This window comes from Alosa sapidissima, chromosome 9 (assembly GCF_018492685.1).
Source record: "Alosa sapidissima isolate fAloSap1 chromosome 9, fAloSap1.pri, whole genome shotgun sequence".
In the NCBI taxonomy this organism is placed as follows: Eukaryota; Metazoa; Chordata; class Actinopteri; order Clupeiformes; family Clupeidae; genus Alosa; species Alosa sapidissima.
Window position 1 is genome coordinate 14,379,834 of NC_055965.1, and position 26,282 is coordinate 14,406,115.

A 26,282-nucleotide genomic window follows, 5' to 3' on the forward strand; every position below is an offset into this window, starting at 1 on the left:
CAGAAATAGTGAAGACTAGTTTAAGGTCACTAGATAGTAGATAGGTAGATTCATGTGTGGCTTGATTATTTTTGAAAACAATAAATCCCATCAGGACATCTTATGCAAAGGGCCCAGAATTGTGTGCTGTGCCTCTCCACATAATACCACCACTCTAAGCAGGCAGGCTTGATTGTGGATATATTTTTCCTTGAATGCTATAACCTAAAATATGTGTATTACCTAAGTCAGTAAGCTACGCCATGTGGTAGCCCAAAATGTAGCCTATATAACTCTTCAGTTGGCAGGCTAATACACAATACAGGTGGTCCATAGGTTATAATAGCTAATAGCTAATGTGCAACAGTTTGTTGAAGAGCATCTCGACACTTTAACTGTGGGCACAGGAATAGAGGAAACCAGGGCAGGGGCGCTGCTAGATAATTTGGGCCCTATGACAGTCCTGTGTGTACTCCTCACACAACATATAGACCCTTTCAACAATAAAAACAAAAACAATGCTTGAACGTTCTATTTGGGCCCCAATCTACTTCCTCTGCATTAAGATAACATATGGAATGTTAAAAAGGAAGTCTTGTGGGGCCAAATATGATGCTGATAATGGAACTCTCTTGAAAGGGTCCATAGGTTATAGCTACTGCATGCACACATAGCAATCTCTCCATCCTAGTAATCTTGAAGATCCCATCACCACCTCAAGCTCCATACCAAACACTCCTCCCAGCCCTATAGATTAGGTATGGCCATTTTAGCCCTATAGATCCCAGCCCTGTACAGTAGATTTGGTATGGCCATCCCAGCCCTATAGATTATAGATTAGGTATGGCCATCCCAACCCTATAGATGATAGATTAGGTATAGTCATCCCAGCTCTATAGATTAGGTATGGCCATCCCAGCCCTATAGATTAAGTATGGCTATCCCAGCTCTATAGATTTGGCATGGCCATCAAGGGCAGGCCTGCTGGAGAAGATCAGGGTCAACCCCCACCCAGGCTTTTCCTCACTTCCTAACCCTGACCTAAAATCATTTTCCAAGGAACACTGATCATATGCCATCCCTGACATCTTCTTTACATCCAGGCGGTATGGGTGTGCATGACCTATATAGCTGTCAGCTATACCACCTCTAAAATAATTATATTCTAACAAACAGTTCAAAAGGGATAGTATATACCGGTACTTACATGATTATTCAAAAGTGATATCACCAACCTCTATAATTAAGAACAGTTGTTGAAAAGTGATATCACCAACCTCTATACTTAAGAACAGTTGTTGAAAAGTGAATGTACCAGTTTGTACCATTGGCTCCAAGTTTAGAAGCACTTAAATTTCCTTTCCCCCCCCCCCCCAGAAGCTCTAGACACTCTTGAAGTTCTGTTTAGCACATCAGAAGATTCCGGCTTCCGGTTCTAACCCTTAAGAGACTCACTCAGGTCTCTTAAGGGTTAGAACTGGAAGACCTGCTTTAATCTTATTTGAAATTTCACTCTAACATATACCCTATAACCTGCAAAATGTTGTAGACTCCTTAAAAAGGTTCCATCACTGAAGGAAATAATATCAAAAGCACATTAGAACCCTATGTTCCTGAGCACTGGGCCTCAATTCCCTTGTGCTGGTTTCACATAGTCTGTTTTTGTGTCTGTCTTTCCCTTTCTCTCTCCCTGCGTCTTTCTCTGTCTTCCTCTGGACAGATGGACCACTCATTCCTTATCCCAAAGCTGCTTACCCACCCAGGACTGGGGGTCCAGGGACGCGGCCCTGCCCTGGCTCCACAGAGAGAGAGAGAGAGAGAGAGAGAGAGAAAGAGAGAGAGAAGAGGGAGAGGGTGAGAGAGGAGGGAGATGGGGAGAGAGAAGGCTTGTCCTAGACACTGCCAGATGGAAAACAGGCTCCATTAATTCCTAAAGAGAGGATTGAGCTCAATGCATCAGTCCACTAAATGTGTGTATATTGTGTGTATGTGTTGTAAGAGAGATGTCTTTAAGTGTTTGTGTGTATGCACGCATACATGTGTATTTCACCATACATTTAAGTTTTGATTGCATTTGTTTGCACATACCTCTGTATGTGTGTGTGTGTGTTTGTGTGTGGGTGTGCGCACGTGTGTAAGTGTGTGGGTGTGCGTGTGCGCGTGTATTTGAGTGTGTGTGTATGTGTATGTGTTTATCATGTGTGTGTGTGCAGTGACATGAGCAATGGCATAGCGGATTTGCACCCTTTGACTCGCCGGCTGTTCACATCCACGGAGGACGTGCATGGAGCCTCCACCTGACCTGCGCTTGAACTCCACGCGCATGCATGTGCATAAATACATACATGAGACACACATGGAGCGCAGCAGCGCATTACCACCAAAGATCAGCGAGGGGGAAAACAGACACATGGATCTAATGACAACCCAACTGTGCTAACCAACCAATGGAAAACATACAGAGCATACAGAACATATAGAACATTTAGAACATGTAGAATGCATTAACACCAAAGATCAGCGAGGGGGAAAACAGACACATGGATCTAATGACAACCGTGCTAACCAACCAATGGAGAATATACAGAGCATACAGAACCTATAGAACATTTAGAACGCATTAACACCAAAGATCAATGAGGGGGAAAACAGACACATGGATCTATTGACAACCCAACTGTTCTAACCAACCAATGGAGAACATACAGAGCATACAAAACCTATAGAACATTTACAACGCATTATCACCAAAGATCAGTCGGGGGAAAAACACATGGATCTAATGATGGCTCCCTCACAACCCAACCCATGGAGGAGAACATAGAACATACAAAACATATAGAACATACAGAACATATGGAACATAAAACATACTGTAACATGCAGAAATATGTGGGTCATTTTCCATAATGATGAAGGAACCGGAGCAGGCAATTAATTGCTGATGTAAATATAATTGCTGGTCAAGCAAATTGAATTACTGTAGAACTAGAACATCAAATCAGATTTACCACAGAAGTGATTGATGAGATATAACACCACATTCTAAGTAGTAAAACGTGAAAACAGAAAGAGGACCGTTAATGGAAGAAAGAAGGAATACAAGGCACAACACAACACAGTACACACTGTATATACTCATAAATTCATAAAGTGTTTTATGAATAAATAATGCCGAATTGAGAATTATGTCAAAAACGTTTACGTAGGCCTACTGTTTTACGTATGTAGGTCTCTTATGAAACCCTTCCTCTGCATTTCTGTAGCATTGCCTCAAGACTGAAAGACAATGGTGAGCCATTCTAGGAATGGAATTAACACTGGTTGTTGTTTATGCCACCTCTGTAGTATCTGATCATATCACTTCTGTTTGTTGTTTTGCCCAATGTCCTGATATAAAATAAAATTGTATGCCATTTCAACCTCTACATAATCACAGTTTTGTGAATCATTTTTTGAATATAAAATTATTTTAGAACAATTTAGACCAAACATTCAGTCTGCATTGATTGCTGGAAAAAAAACATATGACAATGGGCAGGGAAAAAAACCCAAACTATTAAGGAACCAGAGAGATCTCTGAACCCTATGAATGGACGTTAATCATACTGTACTCTCTGTCTCCCTTTTTTCTAATCTCATGTCTTTCTTTTCTTTATCTCTCTCTCTGTCTCTATCTCTCCGTCTTATTCACCCCGCCCCTCTTTCTTGCTTTTTCTCCTCCTCTCCGCTGCTTGGTAAACTCAAACATTTCCTGTACCAGTGCTGACCTCTAGTGCCCGTGCTCTGTACACTTTATTGTGGAGAGACAAAGGATTGTTCATGAATGAATGAAAAAATTAACGAATGAGAGAAAAAATAACCCACCTGAAATTAAACCACACAAATAAATTAATCCGATCTCACTGGGAGAGTAATTGACTGAATGATTTGAAGATGAAAGAATGACTGAATAGTCAGTGTATGCAGTATACCGCAAAATAATACTTTACAGGGTGATTGAATTAATTAATTGTATACCTTAATGAATGATCGCATTGCTCGATGAATGCATGGAAAAAGGTAAAAATGAACAAACACCAACTGTTTCAGTTACAGTATTGTTACTATACTACACAACCTAAACCAACACATACAATGATGGAAAATTATCTGTAATAGTGTAAGTGTAAGTTGAAGATTACCTAAAAACAGTTATTTTATTTCAAGTTCAAAGAAGCTTGTTTGGCAGGAATGTGTTACAATATTGGAAAAACAACACAATGGACACGCAATACAACAAATTCAAAATATTATACATTTAAATTGTGCATGAACTGTGCAGTGTAATACAACACACATACATAATTCCTATAAATTATGGAGATCCTTGTTACAGATAATGTGTGTGCTAAAAAGCAATCAGGCAAATTGTTTAGCCCACCACAGATACATAAACTTAAAAGATGGGCTTAGAAGAGAAAACATCTATTTCCTCCGTTTTATTCCTTAACAATTTTATGAACATTTAACTATGAATATAATGTTAAATCAATTGAATTCCTTGATTTCTAGGAACATGTTTATCAACATGTCAGAAAATGTTTAATTAATTATTATGTATTAGATAGATAGATAGATAGATAGATAGATATATACTTTATTGATCCCCAAGGGGAAATTCAAGGTCTATTATATATATATATTATGTATATTTCATTACAGAATGTCATGACACTGTTGTTTGTGAGACACTTCTGCAGGCTCTGGTGCTCCTCCAGGCTTAGTAGATCATGTGATCTGACACAAGTCCACTGTGGACTTATGGCACCTGAACCCAGGATAGAGGGGCTCAGTGAATGTGGAGTGGAACGTGTGCAGGTGAGTGAGTGTGTCGGAGGAGACGCTGTAGAAGGACAGGGCACCTGCGGGCCAGTCCAGGAACACACCTACTCTTTTGGAGCAGGGGGGTGGATTAAGTATCTCAGTCTCCTTATTATTGTGGCGGGCAAAGTGAATGAAACCATCGTGTGAAGTGCCAACTCCGGTAATAGTGTCAACAATTTCCCCACAGAAATTCACAGTCCATGACTTGTCATCATCTCCAAGACTGCAGTTAGAACCATTCCCTTTTCTCTGGATGTTTTTGTACGTCATTCCTATCGAAGCCATATGACCAGTCCACTTAGCCTCCCAATAGCAGCGTCCAGACAGACCCTCTTGACACAGCACCTGACAGCAGTAGGAGTCCAACTTGTCATGGTGTTTAAAACTTTTCTTATTCAAAGCGAGGAAGATATTTCTGGTGGCCGTGCTTGGGTCCAGTGTGAGCTCACAGGCATCTACAGATAACAGGAGAGGAGAATGGAGAAAATGAGGTGTAAAAGTGAATGCAAACATGTAATGGTTGTGTCAGCTCAATGCATGGGACACAAATTAGATTCACTGAAAATTAATTCCTGCAAAGACACACCATTTCCGTAAATACTATGGGCAGAAATACATCAACGTGTGTGTGTGTGTGTGTGTGTGTGTGTGTGTGTGTGTGCGTGCATTGCAGGTGTCTGCTTGATGAGCACAACCACATTTTATGAAAAGTCTGTTGAAGCCTGTTGATCAATCCAGCAAAAGAAAGTGAATGCTCTACTGAAGCACAGCAAGGTGCTTAATTAAGGGGTAGTGTTCTTAAACCACCTACGCATACAACAGGGTAGCTCACACTACACCTTTATATTGGATTGTGATTGATATGCTCACCAGATGGGCAAGCTACTTAGAAAATGTAGTGAGCTAAGCTACCAGTTACTCTATATAAAATGATGCTTAACTGCATAAAAAGCTTCCTCTAGACAAAATGTAGCAAGCTAAGTTACATACATTTCGCAAAAGTAGTTTACTACATAAAGTCAGTGCTATTTGAATGGCCTAACAGTTCAGTGTCCAGTTCAAAAACAATAACCCTTGATTGTTACTCTCACAGCTCCAAAATCAATTTGGGGAAAAAAGGCTCCACATAATAACAACAGGCGGGTGCTGAGAGAGTGTGCATATGGCCCATGGGCATGCTCAATTTGGGCATTTCTTAAGCTTGCAGGATCAACTGCAAGCTAACTCAAAACCCATTAATTATATTTGAAGTACAATAGCAAAGGAATACACTATGTAACTGTGCGTGCATGCATGTTTGCATCTTCATTGTTTGGTGTATTTTTGCATGTAAAAGCTTCATCTTCCAATTGGCTGAAATTGTGGTACTATATTTAGAAGTACAATGAGGCTACCCTGTCAGTTTATCTTACCATGGGCAAGTTAAAACTAATACAACAAAATTTGACAGCCTATTTTATAACCACGCAGTAGAAACCAGACTCTACCACCAACATCTTTGCAAGCACAATTTTGTTGCTTCAGCTCTGCCATTAAAAATGAGTTTGTCTTACACCGAATAGAGTAGCCTAAATGTTTCCCAGCCAATGTAGTGCAATGAAGGGCCAAAGCCCATCTCTTCTTAGATTTAATTGGACACACATATCATGTTTGTCAGATCCATTGAATAGAACTGAACTTGCATGTACATGTATATGAGTGGCCAGAAGGAAGTTCTACTGTGAGCTCCACAAATGCTCTGGAAAATGTAGCTTCTGTAAAAGATACTGCACTACAGTACATGGTCAAAAAACAGCTGAGCTATTGAAAAGCTATCTGCTTCAGAAAATAGCTACACTACCACCAAGCTACTGAGAAATGTAGTTAAGCTAGTAGCTTCGCTACAAGTAATAAGCTACTGCCCATCACTGGTGCTCACAGAGTAGGCATAACATGTTCGACTTCTCACTGGAAGACAGTTGACAAATATGTCATACATTCCAGATCCATTCCTATCTGCACCTGAGTCTACTTGACAAATCGGATGGACCAGATTCAAAATGTTGTTTAATTCGTCTGATTATGGACTAAAATCGGGTCAAGATCATATAGTTTCTGATGGGATAACTCGGCACCAATCAAAGGTGTGGTGCGTGTTACAGTTTCAAATCTGTTTTGGGACCAAGACCTTGAAGCAGCAAAGACAAAGTAATGTACGTGTTGCAGTCAAATGCTGTTGCAAAATATATGTGTTGATTCAGCAATGCAAATACAAAGAACAAATAAATCATTAGAGTATTAAAGTCGGTGACTCACATTTTCTTATTCCTGGTTTACTCCTAAACTCTCCTCCATGGTCATACCTGAAGAAAGATGAAAGAAAATTATTTTTTTGTTTTTGTAGATCAACAGAGAGAGAGAGAGAGAGAGAGAGAGAGAGAGAGAGAGAGAGAGAGAGAGAGAGAGAGAAACATTACTGTGCCAGGTTTGACCATGCACAGTTGAATGCAGACACAGCTACACAGGCGTATGCATGCACAGAGGGATGACTGGAAAACAATAATAACCCTTAAAGGTGTGGTTTTTTTTAACATTCTAACATAAGATTCCGTTCCGCAACAATTGAAGATTCTAAAATTCTATGTTGAATTCAATGAACCCAGATATTCTTTCGAACGTTCATTTTCCAACATTCCTATCACACCGGTGTGACAGCACACCTTTTAGGGATAATAGCCAGTCTCCACGTGTCTCCAAGTGTCAACTACAGCAGAAAAATGGATGAAGACTAGCGTGTCATCTAAGTAAACACCCAGCACTTACTTGAAAGTCTCTAGTTTACAATTGGGATCATTCAGTCTTTCTGTGAGCTCTCTGACACCTGACTCTCCTGGGTGATTGCAGCTGAGGTCCAGATGTTTCAGGTAGGAAGGGTTTGATTTGAGGGCAGAGGCCAAGAGAGAACAGCCCTTGTGTGTGATCACACAAAGAGACAACCTGAAACCAGAGATCAACAATTCATAATAGCTGCCCATAATAACCACTACCAAATAGATTTACAGTAAGATCATTATCAATAATAATAATAAAGCTAATCATTTTAAAAGACAATACTATCATTCTAACTCTGCATGAAGTACGAGTACAAATAATTCCCTGAAGGTACTAGCTGGACGCGTAGTTCCAATTTGCATGAAGCAAAAATGCATTCTAAGGGAAAAGAGAATTATTGAATTATATATTCAGTCAGAAGGGAAGTGCCTCAGTCAAAAATAACAACATGCCCAGTATATATTATATACTGCCTCAGGCTGGGCAATGTGCTACTCTGTGTTATGAATGGTTTATAACTGACCTCAGTGTCTCAAGCTTGCAATGTGATTCCCACAGTCCAAGACAGAGCAGGTCTATTCCTTCATCCCCCAGGTCATTCTCACTCAAGTCCAGTTCTTTGAAATGGGAAGGAGTCCTTTGCAGCACTGAAGCCATCATTTCACAACTTGCTTTGGAGAGGTGACATCGATTTAGCCTGTTTAAAAAAATACAGTTGAAGTACAGGGACTAAAGATAAAAATTAGCTTGAAAAGCTAAATCGGGTGTATTTACATGTCTTATGCATCCTAATAGATTGTCATAATATGTTACTATTCTGTCATTATCAGTCACATATTCTGACAGTATATTTGGAGTATATAAACTCCCTATTTTGAGCGATACTATATACCAGTAACCTTACAATACCAACTGGATGGATAACTTAACATTATTAAGGATTTACCAAGAATACATGACCTATTGATTAAGAACAAGAAATTGTTCAATACATCCTAATAAATGCGAAATGATGTTTAATACAAACCTTGTTGAGCACTAATACACACATATGTTAGTTGTATTAATGGTTAACATGTGTTGAGCAAATTAAAGTGTTACCAAAATGACATTTAAATGGTCATAATGGATAATTTTATGAAATGAGACATTGGCAGTATGTTCACTGAATGAGGGGACAGCTGAAATATTGATCAGTGATCAGCCCAATTCTGATTTGTTACATGCCACATAACTGACCTCAGTGTCTCCAGCTTGCATTGTGGTTCTCTTAGTCCCACACAGAGCAGCTCAACTCCATCATCCTGCAGGTCATTGTCACTCATGTCCAGTTCTCTGAGATGGGATGTCGATACTCGCAGAACAGAATCCAACAGTTCACAGCTCTCATGAGAGAGGTGACAACGGTTTAGCCTATTCACAAAAATATAAAAAACATAAAGAAATAAAGAATGAACTGCATTATATCATCTCTTTATCTCAGATTATTGATTGATTAATTGATTGATTTTATGATATTTTTACACTTTACTTAAAGCAAGCAAAGACATGCTATGTCACATTAGAAATGATTTTAAGGTATCTGTCAGGATCCTGCAGGGACTAACTAACTTTGTGCCACCCTGGTGGCCATTTTGTATATTGTCCTGTGTTTGTTTGCTTTGGCTGTTCCCCATGTGCTTTGTGTTTACCTGTCTGTCATCTTTCTTTGTCCCTCCCCATCTCCTTATATGGTCTGCACTTCCTGTCTCGTTAGTTTCCCTCCATTTCTGCTTGCACCTGTTCCCCATTATTGTCTTGTTGGTCTCGTCCAGTCCTCTGTCTTTCTGTTAATTAGTCCCCTGTTCCTCTGTCCTTGTCAGTGCGTCTCTGTTCGTCCTGTCTGAGTACTTTTGTTAGTTTGTTAGTTGTAGAGCCACAACTAAGTGTGTTTGTCTAAACTGGAAGAGACTTGCACTTGGGTCCTCCAGCCAAAACCTGACAGTATCATTCCATCTTGTGAAATCACTAAGCATAAGTTGTTATAATGCATACCCAGATAGCAATTTCCTTTGGGCCGGATCCGTATAAAAGCCTTTAGATCCGCCTGTAGCGGACATACGGTATCTGACAGAAGGCCAGATCTGCTCCTGATGGAGGTTTCAGCTCTGCTAGCAATGCTGTTTTATTACCGGTTTACAGATTTGTCCCAGGTCCGATTTCCACAACTCAACTGGAAGTCAGGAGATGCGATTAAAATACAAAACACTGATTTGGCCCACACCTGGATTACGGATATGAGCCAAAGGACCATTTTTTCACAGCAGACCCAGGTGGTAATGACATTAATTAAGGTGCTGATTCTGCTAAATTGACTGTCCTTTCCCTGCTTCATTGTCAACTGGCTGCTATAGAAAAAAAAAAAAGGTATTTTGGAATGGCACAAATTTAGAAACCATGGGGGTGCACTATGTTCCCATGGCCACTTAATTTCTACAGTAAGACTGGAAAAGAAGATATAGTTGGCTTAATATTGATCATATGCTCGTTTCATTATTTTTATTATTACCTAGCAGTGGTAAAAGTAGTCAATTGTTGTTTGTGTCAGATCTAACAGTGCAGTAACAGACAACCCCATATTCTTGCCACGCATGAAGAAGCAGTAACGTTAATCAAGGATCTTTGGTTTGCTCACTATCAATCTTTTGACATGATTTGCCAGCCTAGGGTTGGACTAGGACGCAGCCCAACTTTTCAGGGTAAGCTATCTGCTTTTTATCTCTGTTGGTTTATTCAGAGACAGCAAGCAGCCGAGCGATTGATAACTTCACTGTAAGGTTATATGCTATTATTTTCCAGCAATATATACTAGCTTAGCTTGAGCAAAACAGCCATCACAATAACTATTTTGGGAATACAGTGATGACGCTAACAGGATCACTGATGATAAAAAACGAGTGTAATTGTGACTTAGCCTATTTTCAAAAAGGAATAAATGGCTGATGTTTATTTTGTGTTGTTTCAGATTGACCATAGAGCTGGTAAGTCCCGCCCATCCGCTAAACCCCCAGTGGACCTCTAGATTGAAAAATCGTCAATGCAAGTGAATGTGAGAAAATAATTATTTTCTGGTCCCGTTTAAATTGTGCCATGAATGTGAACATATGTTGTCTGTGAATTTTTAAATTAATTTTTCATGTTACGAGTTTGACAGTATGTTATATGATTCTTCGGCTATCAGTTGTGGAAAAGACATAACGAGAAAGACTACATGTCGCCTGTGACGTGAGCTAGCTCTAATCGCTAACATTAACTGAGATGCTAGTTTTTGTAACGGCAGGAATGAACACACATGGTAACAAAAATATTCGAAACATGTCTAGCTTCACTCAACACATTAACACTATGATACAGTGTGATTGAACACAGTGAACCATACAACTTTACAAAGTCGATCTTAATAACCCTCTACATCTCGACCAACTGATGGTTGTTATGGGAAACTAGTTCGCTGTCGTCTAGCGGAAAGTTGTAGTCCACAAAGTGCTCTCACACAAAGTTTAACCGCATCAAACTTCTACCCGCTCAATTGTAGCAATCTTTACATGAAAATTTATATTAAAAATTCACAGACAACATATGTTCACATTCATGGCAAAATTCAAACGGGACCAGAAAATAATTATTTTCTCACATTCACTTGCATTAACGATTTTTCAATCTAGAGGTCCAGTGGGGATAGCGGAAAGGGCGGGACTTACCAGCTCTATGGAGATGACTGAGGAAAACAGCCTGAATATCGATGGGAACAGTGGAATTAACATGATTTAAACTTTGTCTGGGATTGCACTTCTACAGCCAGGTTGTTGAATAAAAATAATAAGACACTAATGTGTAACGTCCCCCCACCCCCGCCTATTGTGTTTGTAGCCTAGTTTATGTTTATTAGTTGGGAAAACATTACAAACTTTAGCCTGGGTGAACCTATAACGAACCTGTTAGCAAATATGTAGCAAAAAGATTTTTCAGGATAATTAATTACCAATCACATTTCACATGTCAAATAAAGCCGGCTGATATCTGATAAACGGGTCCGTACCACACACAATAAGCGGACCCGTATTGCATATGATAAGCAGATCTGGAACACGTCAGTAACACAGACTATTATACGGAACTGGGCCAGTCTTAGACCTTATTAGCACCAGATCCGTCAAACGGATCCAGACCAATTTTGGACCGTTGTGCGTTTGGACGCCGTATCAGGTCCATTATGCAGATCCGTGCCGGACGTTATGGTAGGTGTGGCCCAGTTCCGTCCCAGTGTATTTTTGCTATCTGGGTAGTGTCCAGGATGCGTAGTTATGAGTAGGTAGGGTCGGAGGTATAATACAATATACGTTGGTCCACAATGATATAATCTGGTATAATCATTAGTTATAATGCATTAAAACTGATTGGTTCTCAATACCAATTTCAAGTTTTTGCCTGAAATTGCACAGCACCTGCTTCAGAGGCCACTGTTTCCACCTAGTTTGGCCTATAATCAAATGCTTGACCTCTTTGGAAAGCTGAGACACGTTTGTGCCACAATTGTAAACCAATCAGAAAATCCAGGGGAGATAAGTTCTCATTGACTGCTGAACTTTCCCACTGACGGTAAATTATGCTAGGCTTCGGGCTTCTACACACAGTTGCGTTGCGTCAACGCATGCCAGTGGGTGTTCCCGACGGTAGCTATGCAAATGACTTAAGGTATAGCCTTAATTTGATTGGCTGGTGCCGTCCGTCGATTTGGCTTGATTGGCCGGTGCCGTCCGTCGGTGCAGCAACAGATGAACTTCAACACGAGCGACTGGAGCAACGCGACGCAACAGACCCACAATTCAGTTCGGCAACGGATGACGTAGGCCCATGTAAAGTGAATGGGATGCGTCTCCAGCACTGCAACGCACACAACTGTGTAGGAGCCATTTCTGACTGAGCTAGCTCATTGTCCCCACCCTGGACTTCAGCAGCCAATGAGAACTTATCTCCCCTGAATTTTCTGATTGGTTGACAACTTTCTACAGTAGCGGACAGGTGAAGTTGAACGAGCGTGAGAGAGATCTCCAGAGGGAGCGGAGGAACAGTATGTGAGCGCATAAAACTGAGTGAAACTAAATGAAAGGGGGCTGCTGTTGCCTTGTTGCACATACATATTGATCTTAGCAAACATGCAAAAAGGAGCACAGAATAGATTCCTTTTTGCTCAAATACAAGATTTTTGTGCTCGAGTTTAATTTTTCCTCAAAATATAATTTGTGTGCTTGCTCAAAAAATTATTCTGTGGTCAAATTGTTCTACAGCTTGCTCATAAAAGAGGCACAAATGTAACTCCATAGATTTCATGATAAATTATAGTGGATGGAATCCACTATCTTGAAATCTACTGGCTTCTTCTTCTTATTATTATTATTATAACCTTTTCTTTTTACCTTTTCAAGAATGAATGCGACTCTAACCGCTTAACGTACAGACATGTTGAAATAACCGTTCTGAAGGTCTGGAGTGGGGCAATAGAGCTGTTGTTTCAGATTTTTAAAAAAGTTTATACTTTTTGAGAAATAGGGGATTAAAAATGTTAAAAAGCTCATTTCCCCCCCATAGACTTGAATGGCTGTGATGTCATAATGGTCTAAAGCCAGTTGCGCTCGTTAAGCTCCCAGAGTAGTTCACGGGCTAATCAGAACACTGGCACAGGTGTCACCTGTAAATCCAACTGTCTCAGCTTCTAATGCATACATTGTGGCGCTCCCCAAAACTACACATCCTGTGTTTCCCGTGTGTCAAAATAAAAGTCACAGCCATATCTCATGCTTTGCGCATTATATCTCCAGAACGGCTTGACGCATATGCTTCACATTTGGTACGTGTTTGTATGGACTCAAAGATGAAGTGAATTGATGTTGGAAGTCAAAGGTCAAGTCCATGAATACTCTGAGCGCGATATCTCAAGAATGCCTTGACATATATGCCTGAAATTTCGTATGAGTGTTTGTATGGACTCAAAGATGAAGTGAATTGATGTTAGAGGTCAAAGGTCAAATGTCAAGGTCAAAAACACCTTGACACACAAGGTTTTTTGGTACGATGGTTTGTATGAACTCAAAGATTAAGTGATTCAATGTTTTTTTTTTCCAGGAATCTCCCCACCAATATTAAGCCAGCAGCTTTCCATCCACTATTGTAATTCCTCTGGCATTACATTTCTAGTTATTCATGTGTTTACATTTGGTAATAATAAACTACTGAACAAATGCTTTACTACTGAAGTTATGTTAAGTAAGCATTGACAAGTATAAGGGTGTCACTTTACTTCAGGGTACACAAAAGTGATAAGTAAAGGTGATTTCATGATGGATTCACCATGTGTTGACATACACACCCATCTACTGTACACATGCCTCTGCATTGTAAAATCCTACCCCGGGGTCTCTAAAGTCCCTGAGGAGATTTATTCATTGCACAGGACTATCTACTGGCTGGCAAACAGTAGGCCTATGTATGAAATCTGAATAATATTGAATTGCCAATAAAATAAGTGAGGTATTCACCAAAAGTAACACTGACATAATCTCTACTTCATTATGAATTCATCATAGGCTCAGTATGTAAATATTATGAGTTATGAATTAGTTTACTGCTTGCACCTTATAAATTCATCATGAATTAATAATTAATTCATCATGAGTTCAGTATGTACACATTTCACTACTCGCACATATTAATTGTACCCTTAGTAATATACATGTAACTATTTAAGAAATGGGGAATTCATCATTTATAACAAAGGAAAACACACTGATAACATCTAGCAAATAAGACTCTATTAATGAGGGAAAGCACATTTGTTAGCATAATAGTAATTTGAGAGAATGCACATAGCTGACCTCAGTGTCTCCAGCTTGCATTGTGGGTCTCTTAGTCCCACACAGAGCAGCTCCACTCCTTCATCCTGCAGGTCATTGTCACTCATATCCAGTTCTCTGATATTAGATGCTATCCCTTGCAGCACTGATGCCAATAGTTCACAGCTTGCTTTAGATAGGCAACACCGATTTAGCCTATGGAGATTAAACTTTGTATCACTGTATTATCCCTTATCTCAAATGTTGAATATAGCATGTTAAATATGACACTTGTATTTATGTTGATACAGACAGAACCATACTTAGCAATAAAATGGAAGCATCTCTTTCATCTAATATGTCAGAAAACAATCCTATAATGATCAAAGGTGACATTTCTTATTATTCTATACTCACCAAACTCTCCTAGAAACTTTGACTACAGAGAGCATTCTGTGGAGCCCTGCTTCTGATCTAAGGTATTTCTTCAGATCAAACTCCTCCAAGTCTTCAGCTGATATCAGCAGCAGGTAGGCCAGAGCTGAGCACTGGGCTGGAGTCAGGTTCTTCTCCTCTTCTGAGTTTATGTGCCTGAGTAAAAAGGCAATCACTATATTTTATAAAATTTCTGACCATTCAAAACGCCTATTTTTGTTAGCCTCTTATCAAAACATTAAGATTTACACTGAAAAATGCTATTGAAAATCGTCTCCGAAATAGACCTGGTAAAATGTTTTTAACATTTTAGTCACTGTTCCACATCAATGCTCTTTGGACATTTGGAATTGCAACTATAACAACAAAGTGGCAACTATAGTGTAGTCAGTCAGACAATCTGATGTATGTAGTCTCTCATTTTGCCAAGTGGTGTAAACATGATAATTTGTAGTTATATGCCATGTTTACTAAAGTACTAGCCATCTCTACTTCACGTTTTGGAGATATTTGCCTCCGCCTCGTCCCTTAATGCTGTATAACGGAACACATTATCCATAAGCCATTATCCTTTACTTAACATATTGAAGTTGACCAACTTATCAACAAACAAATTGACATAATTACCCGATGATCTCCTCCGCCAGTGAACTGTCCCCAAGCTCATTTAAACAGTGGAAGAGTTTAATGAGCTGTTCTAGTGAGACGTCCTCTTTGATCTTCTCCTTGATGTATTGAACTGTTTTCTCAGTGCTTACTTCTCTGGTAGCTAACTGTGGCAGCACTACATCCAGTGGGGGCTGGATTTCAGGCTCCAACATTGGAGCCAGGCCAAGAAGGAAGCACAGGAATAGGTCCAATTGTCCAATCTTGCTCTGCAGGGCCTTTTCCACAGCAAACTCATAAAGGTGAAACCTTGATGGTGTAGACAACCAACTGATCTTCTCACTCACAGTCTTAAGAAGAGGATTTTCCCCATGACCACTTTCATGAAGAACATAAAGAGCAGCAAGGAATTCTTGTACACTGAGGTGCACAAAGCTAAAGGTGTTCTCTCCAGTTATGCCACTTTCCATTTTCAAGATCTCTGTGAACACTCTAGCATCAAAAGCTCCAGATTTCACATCAAGATCACATGCTATCAAGTCTTTCTCGAAAAACATCAAGGTGCCTTTCTCCAGATGTCTAAATGCCAGTTTCCCAAGTTTAATAAGGAGCTGTCCTTTTTCCAGTGCACTCCAGTGAAGGTTTTTTATCTGAAGAACACTGAATGATGCGTACATTTCAGTCAAAGTTTTGGGTGGCTCCTCTTTGTTCTGATCTTCCAGTATCTCTTCCAGCACGTTGGCTACAATGTGGCAGAATAGTGGTATCTGACACATGACATGAAGGCTTCTTTTGTTGTTGACAAATTCAATGACTCTGTTGGCCTTTTCTGGATTCCTGATACTCTTCTGGAGGAACTCAATTTTCTGGGGGTCATTGAATCCACGCACCTCTGTCTTCATGTTGAAGTACTCACATGGGATCAGACTGGCAGCTGCTGGTCTGGTTGTGACCCAGATGAGTGCAGAAGGTTGGAGGGTACCTTTGATGAGACTCGAGATGAGGATGTCCACGGAAGACTTCTCATAAGGGTCACAAATACACCCATCAAAGTCTAGCTGGAGTTGGCTTTCGTTGAGGCTGTCAAAGACAAAAAGCATTTTGCTTTCACTGAATTCAGGGAGGTTTCTCAAATCTTCGAGTTCAGGGTAGAACCCAAGAATAAGATCAAAAAGGCTGTAGCATTTTTTTCTCCTTAAGTTCAGCTCTCGGAATGGAAGAAGAAAAACAAAGTCTATGTCTTGATTTGTTTTTCTCTCAGCCCAGTCCATGACAAACTTCTGCACTGCAACGGTTTTCCCTACGCCAGCAGTTCCCAATGTCAAAACTCTTGTGGCAGATGTGGCAGCAAACATTTTCTCCAAGTCAATTTGCTTAGCTTCAGAGCTTGGTCCTGTTCCAAAGTCTTCTCTCATATGGCTTTCTTCGATACGAACGTCAATATAAGTATCTTGTAATCTGAAATCTCCAGACTCTTGATGTACGACAGGAAATCTGTTTTTCAGGTGCTCCTGAAGCTTTTGTATTAGTGATGATTTCTTCCTTGTTGCTGCATGTGCTTCATCATAATCTAAAGACAACAAACATAAGATATAATGTGATGAAATGGGTGATTATCAAGCAAATATCAAGTGAATATTAAATATCAACTGAAATATAATGTAAACTATTTGATAGTCGTTTTTCCTTACTGTTCTGTTTTTGTGTATTGCATCTGCTACCTTATGATTTTCAAAATTTAGCACTATAGCAGTATATATTTTTGCCCTTTTTATGATAGGACAGTGAAGAGACAGACAGGAAGCAAGTAGGAGAGAGAGATGGGATGGGATTGGGGAATGACCCGAGTCAGACTAGAGCCAGGTAGAACTGCTAATTAGCTAGTCAAATCGTCTGTGCTAAGTACACCCACAAAATAAATACATGGCTTGACTTTTAATATCTGAAAAGCTTTCCCCCTCTTTTCAGCCAATAATATAGTTAACGCTGCCACTGTTTTTTTTTTTAAAAAGGGTGCCTGATATGAGCTCACTTCCGGCCACATTGCCTGCCCCCCCCCACCCCCCCCACCCTCCTCGTCTTGGAACAACATACTTTTGTATCCACCAGTAATGTGGACATATTAGCTTGGGAGTGAGCACATGCATTTTAAAAGGTTGTGGCAGCTAATTAAGAGGCTATCTGGTTGAAGCTAACCTTCTGACCCTCGCTCTGGGAGCAACAAATAATGAATACATATTTCCTCCCATACACAAGCAAGTGGCTCATCATCAGAGACTGTACTGTATACTTACATCTCTCTAGATCTCTCTCCAAGTCCTCTGTCAACTGATGGTTGTTCATCTTCCGCAAGATGGTCAGCGTGATGCTCCCCGCGTCCGTGCCGTACACCTCCACCATCAAGTCCACGGCGTCGTCTGTGTCGGCCTTCTCCAGCTTTCCCCATGCGACTCTGCCCTGGTCCCGCAGGTAGTGCTTAAACCTCTTAAACTCTGCTCCTGTGAGGTTGTCCAGAGTGTTCCTCAGGACTTCTTCCAGGTTTGTGGTCATTGTATGGTTTATTGGTCCACTACTAACTGGATGCTTTGGGGTAAGGTTTCAAAAATGCATTTTAATATGTAAATATTTATCATTGTAATACAAAATCATACTTTCTAAATTTCACAGGGAAACCTCTCTCTCTCTCTCTCCCTGTGTGTGTGTAAGTTTGTATGAAATATGTAAATATGCCATAGCATAACTGAGTCATTAAGTTCAACATCTAAACCCCGACATATTTTACTCTTTTTTATATACTAGGCCTAGCTTGATACAAGTTACTTCCTTTTTTTACTGAAGTATCAAGTGTTAGCCTATAACTTTTCACATTTGACTCATGTAAGGGTACGTTCAGACTAACGGTGGGTTTCCACACAGCGAAACACCTCGCGAATTTTGGCCAGCGAAATTTCGCCTCAGGGGTGTGACGGCAAAACCGCTAACCTTTTGACTGCAGTGCCTAGCCAGTGGTGGCAAACGAGCTAATTAGGCTAATCAGCTAGTTCAAAAGTTTACTTAATGAAGATATCCAGGGGTCTTTATGCCTCGACTAAGTTGTTTGTTGCCAATAAACAACAATTCATGTTCATAGAAACAACAAGGTCAATAAGATATTAAGAAAATAATATATTTCATACATGTGTTGCAGCATGTAGCCTAGCTGTCTCCTAGGTTTACAATGAAGTCCAATATCCAAACACACTAGCAGTTGGGTCGGCTAGCTGAAAAGTTTGAGTGCTTAGGATAATTCCGGTATTTAGCACTTTGAGTCCCTTTTCTGATTTGTTTTGGATGAACTAGAGTGGAGGACACCGAGTCAGAAAAGTCGAGAAAGGACCAATCCTCAAAATGTTGGTGTCCACCACTCTAGTTCATCCAAAACAAACCAGAAAAGGGACTCAAAGTGCTAAATACCGGAATTATCCTTTAAACGAACATATGGGTCATTCTATAATTTGGGGTACATTTCAAGTTTAGAGAGAAACAAAAAAAAAATGTAATGAGTTTTTATCATTAAACTTTTTTATAGTCATAGAACACACTTCAAAGTTAATATGACAAGTATTTGCTGAGCTTAAACCTTCAAGTATTTATTTGAAAAAAATATGTAATAACAGAAAAATCTGTCAACTCTGTTAGAGACAAACTCAGTAAATTATATATATTTAGCAAATGTGATACATTTTTAAATTATGCCTTCCCTAAGAGAACTTTTGTCTCTACAGTCACTGTAGCAACTTTGAATTTGATAAGATTGCTATTTTTTGTCCTGATATAAAAAAAAACAACACATTCCACTGGCAAGTTTCAATAGGTGCATATTTTCTAAAAAAGGTAGCTTTTACATATATAATTTAAAAAAAGAAATCATGTGGTAAAAATATTAGTAACACATCTTCTGATATACATTTGAAAAAAAACAAACAAACATATTTAGTCATCATTTTAAGAGCAAAATCTTAAATTAACAGAGTTGACACTCTCATTAAATGCTATTGAAAACAGAGTTGACAGCACATCATTGTCAACTCTGTTATCATTAATCTATGCAGAATTAACAGAGTTGACGATAACGGAGTTTACATTTCCCATCATTTTGTGACTTAGCTCCACATCCTAACCTCAAACTAGTTACTGCATATGTATAAAACCAGAATTTCATGGCTTTTAATCATATTATCGGTTTTTAAAAATTGAGTGAGAGTTTCACTCCAATTACGCAATAACAGAGTTGACGAATAATTAATCTAATGTTGGTGTAGCCTATCCTCAACATTTTTGTTCAAATTAATGAGAGAAGAAGCTTAACATATCTCACTGCCTTTCCAAAGTTTCAGAGGAATTGACATCTCTCTGTGTAGGCATCATGCTTCATATCATGGCCGGGTCTAGAATAGAACTGGGAGGGGCAATGTCCCCCCAAATATTTCTTCTGCCCCACCTAATTGGTCAATTTTATGTGACAGCTATTGAATCTACCAATCACACTTTTCTAATTTGCCCCGGCTAAATTTTGAGGCTGCTGATTTGCTGGTTGGATAGTATAAATATCGGAGCAGCAGCGTTCCCCCACTATTCCACACTGTGTGAATAGCACTTGCTGTTTCATACTTCAGTATTAGAGGGTTATATTTCCATACTAGATATATAGATTCTTGTTACTGGTTTAAATAAAGACCTTTAACTGTAGTGTTAGTGTGTATAATTCTCGTTTTGAAGGTTCGTTTTTAGCTAATGTGCATGTTAGCTTTCTAAGGCGATCTAGCCAGTTAGTTTGTTAACATTGGCCATTCCTATAAGCAGGGTGGGAATTTTGTGGCGGCCATGTTGTTGCCTTTTTGAAAATCGGAGGTTCACAGGACACGGTGGCCTTGGTGCTCCATTCTTTCCATATTCTGCTTTGCGTCTGACAAGCTATTTTTATTTAGCCTATCAAATTAAGCTTAGCATTCACAGCGCAAATTTTATGCAGTGGAGAAAGTGACAGCGCATGGCAAGAAAGCAAGTACGTCCAAATTCACCCACTCTTTGCTGAACTACTCCTCAAGTAGCCTACTCGTCACACAGATATCACATGTATCACATCACACGAAAGAGCTTTTTCTCAGCTTTTAAACGATGTTAGCCACTAGTCGTTGTGGTAAATGGTTTGTGAGAAAAGTAACTTTAATTTAATCATATTACATTCTGCACCCATCTCCCTACCCATTCATCTCGGTGGAATACTTTACAAACTTTTCCCTCAACACATGACAAACCATATATCAGAAGAAACAGCAGACCTTACCAAACACAAAGGTGTAACGTTCCCCTGTACAGTTAGCCATTCCAGAGTAATCCGGTTTTACATTTGCAGCAATGTCTTAATGCATGTCTCAAACTTTGGGCTTCAGGTTTCACAGTGTGTTTAAATTGTTCAATACATGATTTCATAACAGGCCAAATACAAAATAAATGTTACAAATATCGCCTAGATATCTGTAAATATTAAAATCAGCTCACTAAGAGTTTGTCAAAGTAGCCTTAATGATCACAAAATGGTACACATGCTTGTAGACTATTTGAGTTTCTTAAAGCTGAACTGCTTAAATTGTTCAATAGGCTACATGATTTGGGCTTTAAGTTTTACAATGTGTTTAAATTGTTCCACATGATTTCATAACGGGCCAAATACAAAATAAATGTTACAAATATCGCCTATATATTGATAAATCAGAGGACAGCTGACTAAGAGTTTGTAAAAGTAGCCTTAATGATCACAAAATGCTAAGCATGCATCTAGGCTATTTGAGTTTCTTAAAGCTGAGCTGTGCTTAAATTGTTCAATACATGATTTCATAGCAGGCCAAATAGAAAATAAATGTTAAATATAGCCTAGATATCTGTTAATATTAAAATCAGTTCTATGATTTACAGTTCTATGTAATATGTCATGTTTCATGTTCTGTTTCATACCTTGATGCAGGTCTACTGCTGTGAATAGGCTAAATATAACTTTTATAATTTTTATGTAGCTTATAGCCTACTATATAGTTATAGTTGGCCTTGGTGCCCTGACGTGTGGCCTTTGTGCCCAGCACCAAATATGCTCAACTGAAGGCCAGGTGGCCTGCCCCTAAAATTATGAAATTCCAAGCCTGGTTATAAGCATAGCATTTGACACTCAGTCTGCTTTTAACATCAGGCAACTTATTAAACTGGACCTTTTCGCCTACAAACTTACAGTTCCGCTTCCAAAGAAGCTCTGGTCGCATTGTCAAGGACGCTTGTCAAAAAAGTCCAGGGAAGCTTTGGACGCTTTGGCATAGACAGCGCTTTGGCCGCTCTGACGTGACAGCATTTTACGTTCCATCGTGTACTTTATTCTATTCGATTGGTTGCTGGTCGTTGGACGCTGAACCGCATCATAGATCATTACCGCATCATTAAAGGAACCGTATGTAAGAAAAATATTTCAATGAATCATAAAATGGCCCTGATATATGTCACTAGACATTAAGAAATCGTGTTTATTTCAAATACTTATATCACTGACAACAGTAGTTCGGCCAGGATATTGTCATTTAAAAAGTGAAGTTGCAGCCCTCAACTGATGTTGATGTTGTGTTTTGTCATGTCATGTTGTGTTTTGGCCTGATGCGCCACCCTCCACCTATCTACTAATCACAAAGTCAGTAGTGTTTCGCCATCCGGGTTGGCAACCTCGAGTCAGGGGGGAGGGGGAGGGGATACACCGCTCTTCAGTATTTTGAAAGTGATTGCAGTACCAGTTTTGGCCACAATCTTACATATGGTTCTTTTAAGTGTCTTTTTCTCAGCTGCCTGCGTCGGTTTTACATTATAACCCTATGGAGTAGACCGTGTTTTCAAAAAAGTCGTCGGCTTCTTTTAAAACGCGACTGCAACCGTCTTTTCTGCAGCTCAGAAGTTGAGAAATGTTCAACTTCTAGCGGGAAAACGCCATACGTCATGCTGTCTTTTTTACAGATGACCAATCACAAGCATTACCGAGACCTGTGGTTTCCCATGATGACAACCAAGTAAAAAATGTAGAAGGTGACAGAACACCGGTCGAGAGAGAGACTCATTTTAGTGTCTGAGCATAGGGAATTGTTTGACATGACTTAACAACTTTACCATAACATACCAAAAGCAATAGCCAACGTGAGTTTTCTCTTCCGCGACATTTTGTACCCACGTAACGTTAGTCACTTTGTCTATCGCAAAAAGACGCTACCGGCTGCTTTTTGGAACAAGAACGCTGGCAGATTTATTTTTCAAACTGAAAAAGCGGTCTGCATAACTTCCTTTGTCAGAAAAAGACGCTATCTGAACGTACCCATAGGCTACATGCTGTCTTTTTTACAACTGACCAATCACAAGCGGATTACCGAGACTGTGGTTTCCCATGACAAGTAAAAAATGAAGAAGGTGACAAAACACTGGTCGAGAGAGACTCGTTTGTGTCTGAGCATAGGGAATTGTTTGACATGACATGACATGGCTTTTTGGAACAAGAACGCTGAAAAAGCGGTCAGCATAACTTCTTTTGTCAGAAAACGACCGGTGCAGACCGCTTTTTCAGTTGCCAGCATTTTTTTTTTGTTTTTGCGATAGGCAAAGTGTTAACGGTAAATTCTTGTTCCAATCTGCCAGCATTCTTGTTCCAATTTGCCAGCATTCTTGTTTTTTTTTGCGATAGGCAAAGTGACTAACGGTAAATAGGCCTATCGCGGAAGAAATAATTGTGGTTGACTATTGCTTTTGGTAGGCCTGTTGTTATGGTAGGCTAAAGTTGTGACTTTACTAAACATATCAACATCTTTGCCATGATCCTTACCTCAACACCAGCCACTTCTCAAATGTTCTTGAGGACACAATAATTCCTGATGATTAGGATATATAACGACCACAAGTGAGGAAGAACAAAAACGGGAAGTATTTCCCTCCTGGCTGCAGCTTGCAGATCGGGGTGGGGCTTCTCGATATCAGAGCCCGTCTACGGAGAGACTTATCGAAATTGGTTGCAGTTCCATTAGAATTCCACTGGGGGTGATCGCGGGCGAGCGCTGATTGAATGGGGTCTATGGAGCTAGACGGCTAAATGTATCTCTTTCACCTGCTTGTCGTTGAACAATCGCAGATTTTATTGTAGTTTATGAAAGTTCAATATGGATTTTAGATCTAAAGACTTATGTCCTTTTCATTTTTTACAGGTTGGGTCGTTGTTGCCTATAACACGCTAGCATTGAATGCTAATGAATGACGTAATTGACATATTTGAAAGGATTTTTAGAACAATAACGTGACTTTAAAAAATATAATAATCAACAATGTGTATTTTCTTTGTCTCCCCTGTCGAATGCAACATTCAAATTACTAGACAAAAAATATATATCCAGAGAAAAGTGGATATTAAGGGGTACAGCTCCATAGACCTCCATGCATTCTCCGTTCGCCTGCGAGCGCCCTCACGTGGAATCTGAGGAGGAACTGCAACCAGCCGAGAAACCAAAAGTAACCAGACTGTGCCAGTTCTCTTCCTAGACATTCTCTGCTGATATTTCAAAATACAGTTTTTCTCAGTCGCTTTGGTGCTTTTTTCAGATCAGAATGAAAATTCTCATAACTATTAGTTCAACCTCCACAACATTTAGTCATTTGTGCACATCATAGTAGCAATTTCTCCTTCCTCTGAACAAATTGCAATACTTTTGGACATGTATCAGTTGCTTTCATACAATTCTCTGCTGTTTTTTAACATTATCATTTGCTTATATCATGTCAGTCAAAATGAACTATACTTATGAATGCTGAATAGTCGTTCCCAATAAAACTAATAGTCTTCATTTCATTGCTTGAGTCATTACATACAAAATTGTTAAACTAGTTATCAAATTCTGTCACAATGCTGTAGAATTGCAAAGAGCATACAGTAAAAATGTACGTATTCAGTGTCTTGTACTCACTTACTCACCTAACTACAGCAATGTGTAACTTTACTGTTGTTTTTAAATGGCTGTGCAAGTGCTGTATAGTGCTGTCTTGAGCATGTTCAGGTAGTGTCACCGAGTTCTGACCTTTTTTTGCATTGGAAAACACTGAGAGAACTGTCATAATGAAAACATGACAAAGCCATTTGACTATCTTGATCATAAACAATGGTGTCAAGACTTCTAATTTTGATGACACTGACAGTTTCATTGACATGAATACGTGCTTTTGAGGAATGGACTATCCATTTTGAGCAAGTGACGTGCTTTTGCAGGTCATCCACTAGGTTTTGCAGTTTGCACTAATTGTTTTGAGAAATGCACTAACTGCTGTGCAAATGTTAATAGTGATGTGAGAAAAGCACCAAAGCGACTGAGAAAAACTGTAAATGTAAACACTGATTGGCTTTTACAAGAAAGGTGGGACCAAGGTGGTTTAACCATTGATGTGCTTGGATGACATCACATGACATCATACCCCTTCAAATTTCCCACCCCAGTTGATGAGCTAGGACAGGGATTCCCAAACTGGTAGGCTATGTGTACCACCGGTGGTACACAAGTTGCTTCTAGGGGGTACGCAAGATGAAAAGGGCTATGTCGTAAAGGTGTTAAAAATGAACTTTTTAAATCTTATGTAATTAATTCATAAATATATAAATAATTTCAAATCGGGTTATGATATGGAAACATGAAATGAAAGGAAATCATTTGTAAGTAGGCTATGTTTTCATTAAAAATAGGGTGGCTTATTACTGTAAACATGATCCCTGGAATGTGCCAATATATATATAATGTGCTGCTTTTTAATGTGTCGGATGGTGGGGTACGCCAGCTTAGTCAGGATGTAGAAGGTGGTCTATGGGGGAAAAAGTTTGGAACCGCTGAACTAGGGCAACTGCAGAAACACTCTCGATTCTGCTATGATTTCTCTCTATTTTTCATATATTTACAGCATTTAAAAATTACTGAACGCAAATATGGTCTGTTTTTACCATTTAAGTATTATTTCAATACGATTTTTGCCTTTTTATTCAATAAATTAGGTATGCTGCCAAATGGCAACATTGTGCAACAATGGAACAATGGAGTCAGTGGATGAGTGGATACTAATACTGAATATCTTTGTATGAACTAGACAAACATACAGATAACTAAATGTATGGATGCACAGATATATAGTCAGATAGATGGAAAGAAAACACTTTTGGAAAAATACACTTATTTGTTTAGAAAACTAGATGTACCACATAGCGGTACAAAATATGACCGCCGCTCTGTCCTCCACATTCCCTCCGCAGAAATAAATCACGCTTGGCAATTGGTCTAAATCTCCTACTCCTGCAACTCATGTAAGTAAGTGTGTGTGGGTGTGTGTTTGTGTGAGTGTGTGTGTGCATGTGTACTCCCTTGTGAGTGTGTGTGTGTGTGCGCGTGTTCATGCATGTGTTTGTGTACAGTTTATGAATGTAGGGGGTGTGCGTGTGTGTGTGTGGGGGGGGGGGGGTGTTGTGTGTGTGTGGGTGTAATGGTGTGTGTGTGTGTGTTTGTGTGTGTCAGTCAGTGTGCATACTAAACTGTAGTGACAGTACTCCGTTACCCTGCCCTCCCCTTCAGGAAGCGTGCCTATGTGCTTCACGCACATTCCTCACACATCCACCAGCTGTTCTTTTCCCATTTCAGG

The 26,282-nt window shown here is 39.5% G+C and overlaps 1 protein-coding gene across 3 annotated transcripts in view; it reads right to left on the minus strand.

Moving 5' to 3' along the window:
• Positions 1–4,137: 4,137 nt before the first annotated feature.
• The window catches only part of LOC121718260 (NACHT, LRR and PYD domains-containing protein 12-like), a 46,462-nt gene continuing 24,317 nt past the window's right edge, over positions 4,138–26,282 (minus strand). The window contains exons 1-10 of one of the 3 annotated variants that reach the window (XM_042103191.1): positions 23,446–23,576; positions 17,861–18,149; positions 15,588–17,136; positions 14,943–15,116; positions 14,568–14,741; positions 8,896–9,069; positions 8,180–8,353; positions 7,648–7,821; positions 7,141–7,187; positions 4,138–5,300 (exon numbers count right to left, since the gene is read on the minus strand). In XM_042103191.1, coding sequence (XP_041959125.1) covers positions 4,750–5,300; positions 7,141–7,187; positions 7,648–7,821; positions 8,180–8,353; positions 8,896–9,069; positions 14,568–14,741; positions 14,943–15,116; positions 15,588–17,136; positions 17,861–18,116 — 3,273 coding nt within the window. In that variant the 5' untranslated portion in view covers positions 18,117–18,149; positions 23,446–23,576 and the 3' untranslated portion in view covers positions 4,138–4,749. Of the gene's footprint in view, positions 5,301–7,140; positions 7,188–7,647; positions 7,822–8,179; positions 8,354–8,895; positions 9,070–14,567; positions 14,742–14,942; positions 15,117–15,587; positions 17,137–17,860; positions 18,150–23,445; positions 23,577–26,282 lie in introns of those variants that run through there. The other 2 variants (XM_042103192.1, XM_042103194.1) reach the window with 2 other exon arrangements.